The sequence below is a fragment of the Tauraco erythrolophus genome, chromosome 10, assembly GCF_009769465.1.
Source record: "Tauraco erythrolophus isolate bTauEry1 chromosome 10, bTauEry1.pri, whole genome shotgun sequence".
Classification (NCBI taxonomy): domain Eukaryota; kingdom Metazoa; phylum Chordata; class Aves; order Musophagiformes; family Musophagidae; genus Tauraco; species Tauraco erythrolophus.
The window spans coordinates 28,746,012-28,760,537 of NC_141474.1; the positions used below are offsets into that span (position 1 = coordinate 28,746,012).

General features: G+C 44.5%; 2 protein-coding genes across 2 annotated transcripts in view; both read right to left on the bottom strand.

The window, feature by feature from the left end:
- Positions 1–8,715, bottom strand: part of NRDC (nardilysin convertase) — a 30,191-nt gene extending 21,476 nt beyond the window's left edge. Inside the window, exons 1-5 of the mRNA XM_086617476.1 lie at positions 8,384–8,715; positions 3,054–3,378; positions 2,781–2,862; positions 1,951–2,104; positions 93–166 (exon numbers count right to left, since the gene is read on the bottom strand). Coding sequence (XP_086473602.1) covers positions 93–166; positions 1,951–2,104; positions 2,781–2,862; positions 3,054–3,378; positions 8,384–8,715 — 967 coding nt within the window. The remainder of the gene's footprint in view (positions 1–92; positions 167–1,950; positions 2,105–2,780; positions 2,863–3,053; positions 3,379–8,383) is intronic.
- A 4,705-nt stretch (positions 8,716–13,420) lies between these two features.
- The window catches only part of RAB3B (RAB3B, member RAS oncogene family), a 51,809-nt gene continuing 50,703 nt past the window's right edge, over positions 13,421–14,526 (bottom strand). Inside the window, exon 5 of the mRNA XM_009981465.2 lies at positions 13,421–13,608. Coding sequence (XP_009979767.2) covers positions 13,421–13,608 — 188 coding nt within the window. The remainder of the gene's footprint in view (positions 13,609–14,526) is intronic.

The window sequence follows — 14,526 nt, forward strand, 5'->3', positions numbered from 1 at the left end:
GAGCACTGGGACTATGCTGGAGGTATAAGCATGTTGTTCACTGTTATCTCTTTAACAAGATGGGCTAAACACACAGAAAAAGATACTCTTACCACTGTCTACAGCCTCGACTTCTCGGTCTATTGCATCCCTGATCATCAGCGGGTGAATGAAGAACTGTGCCCACCTACAAAACAGAAAAATTCATATGCTTTTCTTCAGTGTCTATTAAGCTAGGGCAAAAACCAACAATTAAAACCCACATCTGCTATTTTTAGCTTATAATGTTGCTTGTCTTTCTACAAATTATGCCATTCTTGACTCTACTGTCTTAAGGAAAGATAAAAGCCAGTTGTGTGATAGCACCAGAAACCAAATGGCAGGGGTCCCGTGCTCCACAGAGTAGGAATTAATTGGGTGGACACAGTAGGGTATGATATTAATGGATACAGTAGGATCTGTGTTTACATCTGAAGAACAATCATACAGATCAGACAAGTGACCCATCTAGTCTGGTTCCTGGCTCTAACAGGGACCAGTATCAGATGCCTCAGAGGGAATCCTCAGTTGTTCATTAGGAACAACATGACCATAGGAAAAGCTTCCTTTCTAACTCCAGGCAACAAATTCTTGTTTTATGTCCTGAAACAGAAGTTTCTATAACCATTACGATTTTATTATCTACTATAAAAGTCAGTGTTGTCACCCAGATACATATCTTCTCCTGTACCCATAGAGCGCTGAGCACTGGAAAGGGACAACCTGCAACGAATGGAGACACTGCAGAAAGCTGCCACAGGATCTATTATTTCTATTTCGTTTGCCGAGTTTTTTTGATGGTGCACTGAACTTGTTGAAGCAAAAGGTGAACAGTAACACACTGCTGACAGAGTTCTATGGCTACAGGATCCATTGAGCTAAACACTATTGAAAGGTGACGTCTTTCAATTTCTTTAAATTCACAAGCGCTTGAACAAGAGAAATCATCAGCAGCATCCATTTATCTTCTTTTATGAGATGCTGTTCTACAGAACTCAAAATCTGTTTCCCCTCCACTAAGTGAGCTGTTGTATCATACTGCAATTATATTTTTTGATTCTTTTGCACTTCCAAACATCTGAAACCTGCACTAATCCACAAATGAAAGCTGAATTTGACCCAGTAAAGTAAAATCTAGGCAATACTTGGTAAAATGTGCAAACGGTTGCTCTTGGTCAAAATACATTGCTGTGATGACACCAAAGTAAACTCCCAGTGGAGTCTACTCTCCTCCTGAGATACTTTACAGCATCAAGAATACTGAGGTGACACCCCTGTGAACAAGAAATTTCCTCTCACTGAAGAAAACCATACCAACAGATGAAGCTCTGTTGTACTAACATATCCCACAGCAAAAAAGAGCAAGTTAAGTAGTTTCTGGGAAAAGATATATACTTGACTGAATAACCTGGGTCGGGTTAAACATATCCTTCTGAGACACATTGTACCATATCCTTCAAGGCTGACCTTCCACCCACTTGATGAATTAGACTTGGAACCAAAAAAAAAACCACAAAAACAAAAAACCACCACACTAACTCTAACAGAACAGATATTTCAAAGGATGAATCACTGGGATTCGGGGAGCACTTCCCCTCTGAACAGTTGTCACACCGCATAAAATTTCTCCTGTCATCAATGTTACGAGTTCAAGGGTGGTAAAACAATCAAAAAGCTATGTGCATTAAGACTTACATGTGAATCCTAAGTAATCACACAGTAGCTACACAGGCACTATCTCAAAAAATAGTAAGCTATCCAAAGGGAAATCATATCTCTTATGTTCAATATCCTCTGTGGCAGTAGGAGTACCTATGGAAGTTCAGCAACTGCCTTAATCACCACAAAATGAAGAACTGGACAGCTATACCCAACCTCCCGAGGCACATGCAAACATTTGGTAACACCTAATCACCATTTATACGAAGTTACCTATCGAGTGCTTCTTTGAAGTACTTCCTCTGCACATCAAACTGGAAGACTGTCCGCTCGCAGTCAGTTGAAGCGTTGTCACTGCCCCCATGTTTCTTCAGAAACGCATCAAACCCGTTCTCATCTGGATACTTCAAACTGCCCATAAAAACCACTGGAACAAAAATCAGCAAAATTACCAAGATGACATTAAATTGTTATTCCTAATTACAACTATAATAACCCTTCTTCAGCACAGTGTTACCTACAGCTACCCACAGTTCCCATGCACAGGCTAACTGTCAAGTAGCAACAGACCACATAATCTGCCCAATAACCAGTATAACCTGCCTTTAGCAGAAAGCCCGAATAGACTGGAAATAATAGTGCCTTTCTAGGCATGACTGGCCTCAATCAGTCACGAGTAGCGTTTTAAGATACATCTGGTCAGAAACTTCATGTGCTTTCTGCGCCTGTATCGCTAATTCATCATCCTTTACTGGAGACAGAAAGGTCTGTAGCTCCAGCCTAGTTTATGAAGCCATAGGTAACACGCTTCCCCTCATACTGAATAGACAACAAAGAATGTCACTATACGTTAATGTATAGCCTGCCAAAGGGTATGAGACACCTCCCATATTAAGAGTTCCTTACTAAGTCAGTATTTGTATAAAATCACAAGTTTATTTAACTAATGAAAATAAATTCTGGGATGGCTGAAATAGGACATGATACTGAAATACCACAGAAATTCATAGTGAATTTTCTGTAGTCAGACAGAAAATGAGTGCTAGATAGTGCACTCCTTTTGCATGGAAGCTGGAGAAGATGAAATAGGAGCAGATACATACTATGTTCCAGGAAGTGTGCTAATCCAGGCAGATCTTCCGGATCAGAGAAGCTGCCAACAGCAACGCAGAGGGCTGCTGCAGACTAGAGAAAATACAACACTCTCAGTAAAAGCTGTTTCAAGAAATACTTCAGGAAAGTGACAGAAGTGTAATATAAATCAATCAGGACAGGCATGATAAAAAGACGGTCCAGTCTGAATACCTAATCACAAAGTTTCAGAGCACAAGAAAGTGCTCTCTATATTCTTCCACCCTACAGCTTTAAGTACATACCTGCTTTTCTGTACAGCCTCTCTTTCTTGCCTCTTCCTTTTCAGCTAGCTCTTCTAATTCACTGTCATCAGGATCATTGAAATCCTCATTATCTCCATCATTGTCCTCACTCTCATTCCCCTCATCACAGTCCTCATCATCAAAACCTTCTCTACCATCTTCGATCTCAGCTCCAGAGTCATCATCTTCATCACTTTCCTCATCAGATTCATCATCGTCATTGTCTTCCTCCTCCTCCTCTGAAGATAAAGCAGCTGGGGCACCATCCAAGTAATTCAAATCCGAAATCAAAAGTGCACATAAGCCATTTTGCAGTTTGATATATCTGAAAGAATAATTATTTGCAATGAATACACTCATTTCCCAAATGTGAGTTTTCAGAATAGCAAAAATTTCTGTACTTCCTACAATAGTTCTGTGCTCTTCAACTGAGATTTCCTAATGAATATCTAATGGTGGATAAGGCGAGCAGTTTTGTAGTGGGAAAGTAAGAACACTCTTCTGCTATTCAACAGCTCTAAGAATGTGAAAAAAGGCAAATAAAGGGAGTAGCACAAGCCCTTCTCCCCATAAGGTCAGCGACACTGATCTGGGCTTTTATTTCTCTTTCTGTGAAGTACTTAAGCTACTAGCAGCCACTTAGAGAAAACTTTATGTACTCAGAACAGGTAAACCCAAATTTCAATAGCTTCTTGTGCTTCTCAGGCTCTTGGAAACATATATGATGTGACAGAACTAAGATATTAGTCTTTGCCTCTAAATAGGCCCCAGGGTCTTCATTTTATTCAATTTTATCAATGCTTGCTACTAAATGGGGTCCACAGTCATAGCAGGCATGTGTTAGAAAGGACAGATGACCTCTGTAGGCTTAATAAAACAACTCACAATAGGTTGGTTGGGTTACTATTAAGAAGCAATATACACAAAGTTCTGTGTGTGTGTATACATACATATATAGAATTTTTTTATATGCGTGTCTGCATATATATACACGTATTTTTTATGTAAAAACCCACAAGCCCTCTGTCCAGCACCCTTCTACAACTTTTCAGACTGAAGACTGGAAGCACCAATGATCTGCACTACAAGAGCTCTCAGCAGTACTAGTTTCACATCAGCTTGCACCGGCTAGTATGCCAGCTGCAGAAAGGAAGGAATGCTGGGTCCAGAAAATACTTGATCCAGCCTAAGAATTAGTATGAAATAAACAGGTGATATCTGATTCAGAAAAAAAAAAAATGCTAGCATAAAACAAATCCATGGTCACATCCCACACTGACAGAAAAATCCGAGTTACAGAGCACAGAATCATAGAACAGCTTGGCTTGGAAAGGACCTTTGAAAGTCACCTAGTCCAACCCTCAAGTTCTAACAGATCAGAACTTTGCAATGTGGCCACTGCTGTAATTAGGTAGCAGAAATTTCAAAGCAGATTTACAGCTCAAGCTATGTAGTAAGCACCCAAAAGAAAAACAAAAGGCATGTTGTGTGTTTTCCAACTCCATGGCTCCCAAAGTTTCTCACAAGACATTGCTCATGTTTCATTCATGGTTGTCATTACACAGTTTCGACATTTCCCAGCAATAAAAAGCATGGGTTATTATCAACATTCCAATCCAAAATATGAAGTCAGTGTAAGTTTCACTTTTTGCTGGAGCTGCAGGCCACCTGCTACGGCTCTGCAAACCACAGACCAGCTTGGAAACAAATTACCCTGAGTAGCTCTCTCCCAATTGAATGTCATGGGAATGTGTTTGGAGGAAAGGGGTGAAGGAGGCATTGTGAGTAAGAGTTAAGCAGCTCTTAGACAAAGGAAAAAACCCACACTTCTTGGACTACCAAGTCTATGAAAAAGGCTAAAGAACAAATGTTTAATAGTTGTTTTCATAAATTACGACCACTCATCCAACAGGAATTGATAGCACTTGCTCTGGGCGAGAGTGTCATAACCACTAGTACACCCGTTTTGGTTGCTGCAGGACCAACGAGCAGTACAAAACTGTTCCAACCAAAAGCACAAGTGCATTTTTGCTCGTTCAAACTACAGCACATGGTGTATAACTTGCAGAGATGCTACAACTAACGGCAGGAGGTACAGATAGTACTAGGTCCACACTAGTGCCTGGGTACAAAGTTAATCATCCATACATTCTGAAAGCCTGTTTGCATCATAACCATATGTCACATTATGCAGATGCAGCACTTCTGAATGCACAACAGGGGTCCTAAAAACAGACACACCGTATGTTCAGGCGCTTCAGCCGCTGGAGAACTCAGAGCAAGAACCCAGACAATGACAAGTCAACTTTGCTACAGCAGATCTTTCAGCACAACCACCATCTTCTTCAGCTCTGCATACAACTGTCGCCTTCGGGTTTTCACAGCCTATAAAGAATACTGCCTTCCCAGTGATCAATACATGGTCACAGAGCACAGAGAATCATAGAATGGTTAGGGTTGGAAGGGACCTCAAAGATCATCCAGTTCCAACCCCCCTGCCATGGGCAGGGACACCCTCCACTACACCAGGTTGCCCAAAGCCTCATCCAACCTGGTCTTGAACACTTCCAGGGACGGGGTAGCCACAGCTTCTCCGGGCAACCTGTTCCAGTGCCTCACCATCCTCAGAGTGAAAAATTTCTTCCTTCTATCTAAACTAAATCTGCCCTCTTCCAGTTTAAATCCATTACCCCTTGTCCTATCACTACACGCCCTTGTAAAAAGTCCCTCCCCAGCTTTCCTGTAGCCCCTTTAGGTACTGGAAGGCTGCGATAAGATCACCCCGGAGCCTTCTCTTCTCCAGGCTGAACAGCCCCAACTCTCTCAGCCTGTCTCCATAGCAGAGGTGCTCCAGCTCTCGGATCATCGTCGTGGCCTCCTCTGGACACGCTCCAGCAGCTCCAGGTCCTTCTTGAATAGTGACGTCCTTCCAGGAGAACCATTTGTCATAAAAGCTGTTTAGCCAGGTGTATCCAGTAGCTCTTGTTAATCCTTTCCACATACCTCCATTAAACTAATGGAGCAAATGATACTTATTTTACATGATTCATCTTCAGGCTTGAGGGCATTACATACTAGGACACCAAGCGCCGAGTAGCAAGGTAACAATTGAACTAAGGTGCTGTTGAAGGCTATCAAATTTCACTTCAGGAGAATCTAGAACAGTTTAGGTTATACTGAGCAGAGGCAGCAACTGACATAGGTGTTCTTTACTTTTTCCATGTTTCAGTCCAATGGAAAAGGACAAGTGTAACCAATACATAAGTATCAATTAGTATGCAAAATACAGTACAAAAAATTACAATCATGTAATGTAGAAACAGAAGCAAGTGTAAGCCAACTGCTTTTTTGATGCACAGGCATCAATACAAATAAGGCTTAAATACAAAACAGAATTTGAATTCTTAAAAGTACCGTTTAAACATCCTGGATAAGTTTAAACAGGATTGTTCTCACACTAAGTTTTTTCTTATGTCAATGATAATTGTTTAGCAGTCAAGCGAACATTGAAATATTTTAATTGAAATGTTTTAATTTCCCCAATTACCCAAAACAAACAATACAAGCCCATTGAATTCGATATAGCGATGAATTTAAATAAAACATATTTCGTATGCTTATAGCTCTAATGAACAAAGCCAACTTTGATGATGATGATTATTTTTGTCTCACTTTGGAAAACACATTCTGCCATCTTTGCCAGAACTCTCTTGTTTTTACAACTACTGTATTTGAGAAGATAAAATATAACATTTTCCACTAAGGTAAGACTGATGTCACCAGACGGACACATTCAGCCTGGTGAATGTGACTGGTCTGAAGTATACATCACTGATGCATGAACAGAGGATGAAGTGTACATGCATCATCAAATCACCTGCCACTACATCTACTTAGGAAGTTTGATATATAGTTAGGAGCCATAACTATGCTTTACTTTCAGCCGCACTGAAGTCCTCCTTCCTAAGACTAACATTTGTGTCTGTTCTGTGCAAGAGTTCACTTCCCATAAATGGAAATCAGTGCAAAAAGATGTGACTCTCTGCTTCCAAATGAAAAAAAAAAAAAAAAATCTGTTAAGCACAGAGAGTAGGATTTCTGGAAGATGTTGCTATTCGTTTATCCTATGCTATAAGCAAACACACTCTCCAATTCTCTACATGCAGAGGAGGTTCCTGAGCCACAAAATAGAGAGCCAGTGATGGTTTCCAGTGGACTTCCCAAGCTTCATCACTACGCTACTTCAGGTAGTAAAGGCAGAAGTTTCCTAAGCTGATAGTCTCTGTAACTGTGAACTTTGCAGGAAGACGAGCCTCCTACAAAGTAGCACGAGTAAGAATGCCAGCAGGAGAGGCAGGCAGGGATCCAGAGGAAGCTGCAAGGAAGTAGGGCAAGAAGGGAGGGAGCAAGTTTCTCCCTGAGCCAATGGGCACAGCCCGCTTCACGAAGTCAGCAGCGAATTTCACCATCAACCAATGTCACTGCAAATCCAAAATTCAGTTCCAGGTTTCGGCTTAAGCAGATTCTCCACTGGTGGAATAGATTAGACGTCATGAAGAGTAAAGATAAAAAAATAATTATCTTTAACAAGAGCTGAATAATCTTCTTCCTAACAGAAAGAAGTTGTAACAACATCCCTTCAAGAATGGGCTGTGCTCAGCGAAGGTGACCGTTCTTAGCACTTCCAGTAATTTAAGGAACTTTCAGCACTTTAAGTAATTTTTTTCTCAACTCACAGCCGTATTTGTGTTAAAACTTCGAAGCTCACGTAAAACGGGAAGAGTACCAGACTTTTTTTAAGTTGCTCTGTACGACTTCGGCCGCGTTTCGCACGTCAGCGTTAACACTTCTGGAACGGGACCGCCCGGCCGCGGGCTGCAAACAAACAATTCGCTATCGCCGTGCCTTGGAAACGCAGACGGAATGGAGCCTTGGAGCAGGCACTGCTCTCTTCGTTTCTAGGCGAGCCCCAAGCCCGTTACTGCACGCGAACCGGACAGCCCATCTCGAGAAGAAACACCCCCGTGAACCCCCGGTCTCCACGTTTCACAGAAAAGCCCCGAATTGCCCGGTCACTCAGAAAAGCCCCACTTCAAGCACCTGAGGTTACAGCCGTGCCGGAGCGCCCGGGACACGGGGCAGGCCGTAACCGGCCCCGCACGCTCCCACACCTACCTGCTCCCGCCCGCCGGGGCTGCTGTTCCGCGGGCAGCCGGGGAGCGGACACTCCGGCCTACCCCACACCCCGGCCGGGGACTGCGCCAACGGCTCGTCCTCCCTTCCCCCCCCCCGCCTTAAGCCTTCCCGGACCAGCGGCCGCCGGCGCTCACCGGTACTGCTTGGGGTCGCTGGGGGACTTGACGATGTCGGGGTCACCAAGGTTGGCGCCAGGACGGATCTCTCCGCGCTCCTCGTCTTCGCCGTGAGGCGAGCGGCCTCTGGCGTCGCGGCTGCCCTCCCCGGCCTGCTGCCCCACCGCCAGCTCCGGGCGGCTGCAGCTGGACGACGCCTTGTTCCTACCGGGCATGGCGGCGGTCACGCGGCCGCGCAGAGGCTGGGTAACGGCACCCACCGGCCGGCCGCGCCCCACCAGCCCGCGGGCCGCCGCCGCCGCCCGCACTACTCGGCCGCTCCGTGCGAAGGCGGCCGCGACACTGCGCATGCGCCGCCGCCGGCCGCGGCCGCCCCGCCCCGCCGCGCCGCGACGCGACCCGACCGGCTTCCGCCGCACGAGGAAGTGGCGGTGACGGCTCCGGGCCGCACCAGTCAGCGCCCGCCGCAGTGCCAGGTGGGGAAAACGGACCAATCCCAGGCCCTCGCCTGGTCGGGGGGGGGCGCTGATTGGCGGAGAGAATGCTGGCGGCGTGGGAGGGGTGGGGGGGAATCATGGCTGGAGAGAGCGATGAAAGAAAAGACAGCCCCTTTCAGAAATCAGCCTGGGAAACCACAGGGATGAGAAAAAGCCAGGAGAACCGAGCCGAGTCCCGGGAGCTCCTCTCTGTGCCGCCGCGATCCACACTTATGCCCGCCTGCTGTTCGCTGTCCCCCTGCTCTGGCGTTGGAATAGTCCAACCACCGGTTGGTGGAAGCCAGCCGCCTCCTCTCATTTCCTTCAGCTATTGGTCCAATTAGATGTCGCTCACTCTCCACAGGGCCAATCAGCTCGCGAAAGCTGCCCGAGGAGGGCGTGGCCCGCGCAGCCCTCTCAGCGGAGGGCGGGACCGCTCTCTGCCGCCGGCGCTTCTGGCTCAGCCTGACAACGCGCCGGTGATGGCCGCGGCCGGTCCGCCTGCGAGCCCGGCTCCGGCACCCGCGGTGAGGTCCGGCGGTGAGCTCGGGGCCGAAACTTGGCACGAGGAAATGGAGTCGTCGTCATCTGCCTCCCTCAGCGGCCATTAGAGAAGCCAGAGGCCGAACGCACGGGATCAGTTTGAGGAGGGGTGACGGCTCAGAGCGCCTGACCGCACTGTTGGTCCGGCAGCAAAGCCGGCGTTCGGCTGGTAGTTTTCAACACTGAAGCGAGCTAGACTTAATTTGTAAGTTTATTACAGTACCGCTGGTCTGTCGGGAGATCCAGTATGTGCTTACTGTTGGCTGCTGTTTTTTTAAATTTTTTTCTTTCCCTAATTGTGTCCTTAATAGCTTAAAGTTTGTGCCCGTGACTGTTTAACAGAAAAGACTATTTATTCTTGCTACGGAAACGTAGTCTTTGCAGCTTGGTAGGTCTCAGCCTTTTCCAAGCTGCGAATATACTTTCTCCCGCTGTGGAAGTGCAGTGCTGATGTTGCAGTGTCAAGTTCTGACAACAGGAATGCTGCTTTTCCTCTTGTATCTCTTCGAAGATGGTGTTTCCAAATGGCATACGTTGCCAACATCCTTTTCCTTGTCACACTTTGCGAGCCGTTAGGAAGCGTGCTGTTGCCTTTGCGACATCCCTTTTGCGTTGTCCCACGTTTGTTCTGTTTTCCACTATTCCTGTAATACCAGCGCTGTTGGTTATTTTGTGTGTGTGTGTGTGTGTGTGTGTGTGTGTAAGTCCATGTTGACTGCAAAAGCGATGATGAAAGCAAGGGGTCAGAGGCCGATACAAACGAGGGGGGCTGTCTGAAATACAGGGATTACAATTTACTGGATGTCTGCCTGATGTTTCAGTGCTTTATTTCTCCACAAGATGGAAGCCAAGACCCACGTCTAACCCAGAGCCTCCTGTATGGCTTTTCCTTGAGAACTGCACGCTCGCTGCTGTATTGTACAATAGAGAGAAGCTTGTCAAGAGCAGTCACCTCTTTCCTTTCACATTCTAGTACCCCTTTTTCTATCTTGTAACCATACTGTTTTATCAGCGCCACTGTCCTAGACCACCGCCAGTCAAATGGAAGGCTCTCCACAAGACTGCATCAAGCATTTTGGGTTTGTCTTTGGTGCAAGCGAGTCTCTTGCTTCCCTTGCCTTGACAAATTTCTGTCACACATTCTGCCGTTACCTCTTACAAGCTAGTATGAGTAACAATTACTGACTTACTGGTGATAATGAAATTAGCTGCATGCTGCTTAACTCAAAAGACTCTCTATATTCATTCACAGCTTTTAATGCGAATTTAAGATTATGAGATACATAAAATACACGTTAATGGAGAGATGTGTCAGTTGCCTGTGATGATTTGATTCCTTATTTGAAATAAACTCTGCAGGATTTCTACACCAAATACTAGGCTCCTCCATGTATGCAATATAGGGCAGGGTAGAATTCGTAACTCTTTTCCAGTTCTTTGGCCTATACTGCCACGTAGCTACTTGCTGGCTAGTGCTGTAAAAAATAATTCTGCCCATTCTAGCATGAAGGGCCTGCAGTGTACTTGCAATTCTTAAAAAGATAAAAAAAGTACATCTGACTTGACTGGAACACAATTATATATTGGGTAGAGAAAAGGAAGGTCTTTTTTGCTAGGAAAAAAAGGTAAAGCTAATTGAAATTCCATTTCTGCTTTATCTGTTTTCTTTTATTATCGAGTTGCTGAGCTGAAAAATCATTATTTGCACTGAGGTACTCCATTATACCTGCACAGCTCAAAATCATCACTCCCAGCTGTGGAAGTTTTTGTTTCTTTTTGTTAGTTACACAAGTTACCCTATACCTTACTGCTTCTACAATTAAAACACTGCACTGCACATTTATTGGCCAAATAATCCTTCTCTTTGCTCTGTTTTAAATCTGCATAGTGATTCTTGGTTGCTGGGCTCAAGGATCATCACCTTGTCAAAAAAAGATCAATGTAGTTTGATGTGTTTTAAAAGCATTACAAAGGTACCTCTTTACCTGTGCACATGATGGCCTAATATATTAGTCATGCAGCTCACAAAGGTCTCTGGCCACACCCAGTGACTACATTTGTCTTTATTTTCCAGTTTCAGGGATTTGGATACAATAACCATGTTCCCAGCACCGCACAAATCACACTTTCAGTACTAGATCACACATACCCAAAATATGTCACACTGAAGATTTCTGAAAGCGACACAGAAACAAATTAAGGGATCAAGCCTTTAGCACAACGAGCTCGAACTATGTCAATGTAGTTGCATTTTTTCTTCAGAATATTGTGCTCTTTTCTTAGAACTATCACACTTCAAGACATAACGAAATTACAAAAGCATTCGCTAGTGTCATGATCCAGCAAATTACAGTGCAGTGGGCAGGTACTCGACTCCAGTTTGACATGAGGAAGTCTCCTCAGTCGGAGGAGTTCATAGGCCATAAAACTTCTCAGAATTTTCACCTTAAGAGAGCAGACTCTCCATATCCACCTGATTTACATTTACAGACACAACTTGCAATTGTGCTTTGGAATTGGAACGCGCAAACAAGCGTAGGATCATAAAGGCATGCAGTGTGTGTAATTTCACAGATTCACAAACGTGGTTCCTCCATACCTTTCAGAGAAACAGAAACTCTACATGTGGCTAACGCACAGAGTTCTACACACGGAGAAGTTTTGTTATTTTAGAGATGTTGTAAGTATATTTTAGATGTTAAGTATTAAAAACTGTTCCTCCCTTCAAAGAATGGTGCAACAAAACGTCCACAGAATAACTCTACCTGGACGCTTTTTGCCATTTTTCACTTGCAGTTACGTTTTATTAATCAATCTTCCTTTTTTTAAATTATATTTGGTGGCTGAATCTGAAGCCAGAAGAATTATCCCACACACGCACCCATCTAACATAGAATTTAAAAAATAAACAACAAAATGCAGAAAGAAAATCTAATAATATTGGCACTAATATTTGCCAACACTCACGTTTTGGCTCCTGATACTTTTATTGTTCTGAGACACTACTGTTCCAAGTTCTACACGTCAGATTTTGCCTCCAACTAAGCATGCAGCAGCCAATTCCTCCTTTCCTTCGCCCTGCAACAAATCCACCGTCAAGCAGTTGATCACAGTAGATCCAAACCCGGAGAGGTAAAACTACAGGATATAGGGGGAAAGCTGCAGGACAGTTGGCTTTTGGGCTTCTAGAAACAAACAACTGGGCATAGCAAGGTGTCGAACACAGCAACACCCCCAGCACTCTGCAAGCCCTTACTGGTGGCTGTGGAGAAGGTTGCAGGCAAGGGCAGTCCCTGGAAGGCCTCTTGCTCCTTCACCCAGCAGCAGCCAACAGCACAGGGAAATGCTGGTATGGCTGCAAGACCTTCTCCTCCTCCTCCCCTGCCTGGAACTTTGATTCCTCCATGTGCTCTTTCTCCATTTTGAGGCTTGACACAAAATCCAGCCTCCATGCTCTTGGCTGTCTGGAGGACCTCAAATTGTCAGACAGGAATACATTGCTTTCTGCTCCATCATATAGAAAAACTGAGGTCCATGTCTAGAAAACAGCAACAATGACTTAAAATATCTGGAGATAAGATTTATTTTTTTTTTATGTAAAAAAAAAAACACCAACAACCGTATTCTTGCTTTATAAGATATTTTTGTCTCCCTTTTCTTTTAGACCTGGTCCCTTCTGATGGGTTTTTATGTTTCCTGCTGTTCTTGACAAAAAAAAACTCCTTCTGCAGTAGAGGAATTTATATTTAAAAACGCAACATTCTCTGTGGAAATAACATTTGCAACACTATACAATTCTTTTCAGTGTAACTCACATCAACACTAGGTGCACTTACAATATTTAGTCAGATTTATTTTCTTTTAAATTATTGGATGAGGAAATATATAATATTAACACTTCAGCACATTAAACAAACAATCCAGTTTCCTACAACAGAGACTTCTGCCTTTGGACTACATGATAATGCACCACCACAAACGAAAAGACAAAATTTAGTCAGGAAAGGAGAAGGGCATTTCTCAGTGAGAAAGATCACTAGCACGAGCAGTTCTGCTGCGAAGGGGGTGGGATGTCTGTGAGTCGCATGCTCCTTCCAGAAGTGCCCCTGGAAGGGTCTGATTCTATACTCTCCGACATCTTTTCACAGATTATATCCACGAGACGCTCAAACACCTGCCTTACATTGATGTTTTCTTTGGCACTAGCTTCAAAATAGTCGAAACCTGTAAGAAAAAGTGGAAAAAAAATCAATAGAGACTGATGATAATAGAGATGGTTTTTAAAATACTAACCATTTTTTTCAGAATTCACCTTAAGAAAACAAGACATTAGACAATTCTGAAGCTCAGCTGATTCTCGCAATCTCAGAATACTGAGCAGAAATACTTCTAAAATTTATCAAGCATCAATAAGAGTTAAAGGCATAAACAGAGCCGTACCCTGGTAAACACATCTGCAGATGATACAGATCTGAACAAACTCAGGACAAGGGAGATGAGTTCTCCCAATGCCACTAACTGGTGAGGTACGGAGAGGCATTCCCAGGCTCCACGCGCCCCTGTGCCATAGAGCCAGGCTCTCTGTGAACCCCTGCTGCAGTCTGGCAAGAGCAGAGATCGGGAAGAGAAGCAAGAATGCGGCTGTATGCCTTCTGCTGACCAGCTTCTGCACTCGTGAGCAAAACACTCCATGATTTTGGTCCTGATTTTGCTGTTCTTTGCCTGATTAGACAGAGAGCTTGTCCTGGTTTCAGCTGAGACAGAGTTGGCTCTCCTTTTTAACAGCTAGAAGAGCTCTGTGTTTTGGTTTTAGTAAGATTTCAGGGTGATTAGTACTTGTGCAGCACATGCCATGACAGAGCACCCATCCTGACAATGCCCGTTCAGCACTGCCGAATTACAGTGTTGTGTGCCTCCTGCAGAGCAATTCCAGAGTCCAGCCTAGCTGCCGTGATGAGTACGGATCCTCACACGCTGACCCTTTCTGATTTAAAAAAAACAGTGAGGCTGGAGCTCCGCCAAGGTGAGGATGGCACCGACAGCTATTCCTGCTGCTTCCCGTTGACACCCCGCGCTGCACCAGAACAGCCTTCTCACAGACGAGCCTGCACCCTGCCTCAGCCAGCAGAAGTGCGCTGAACT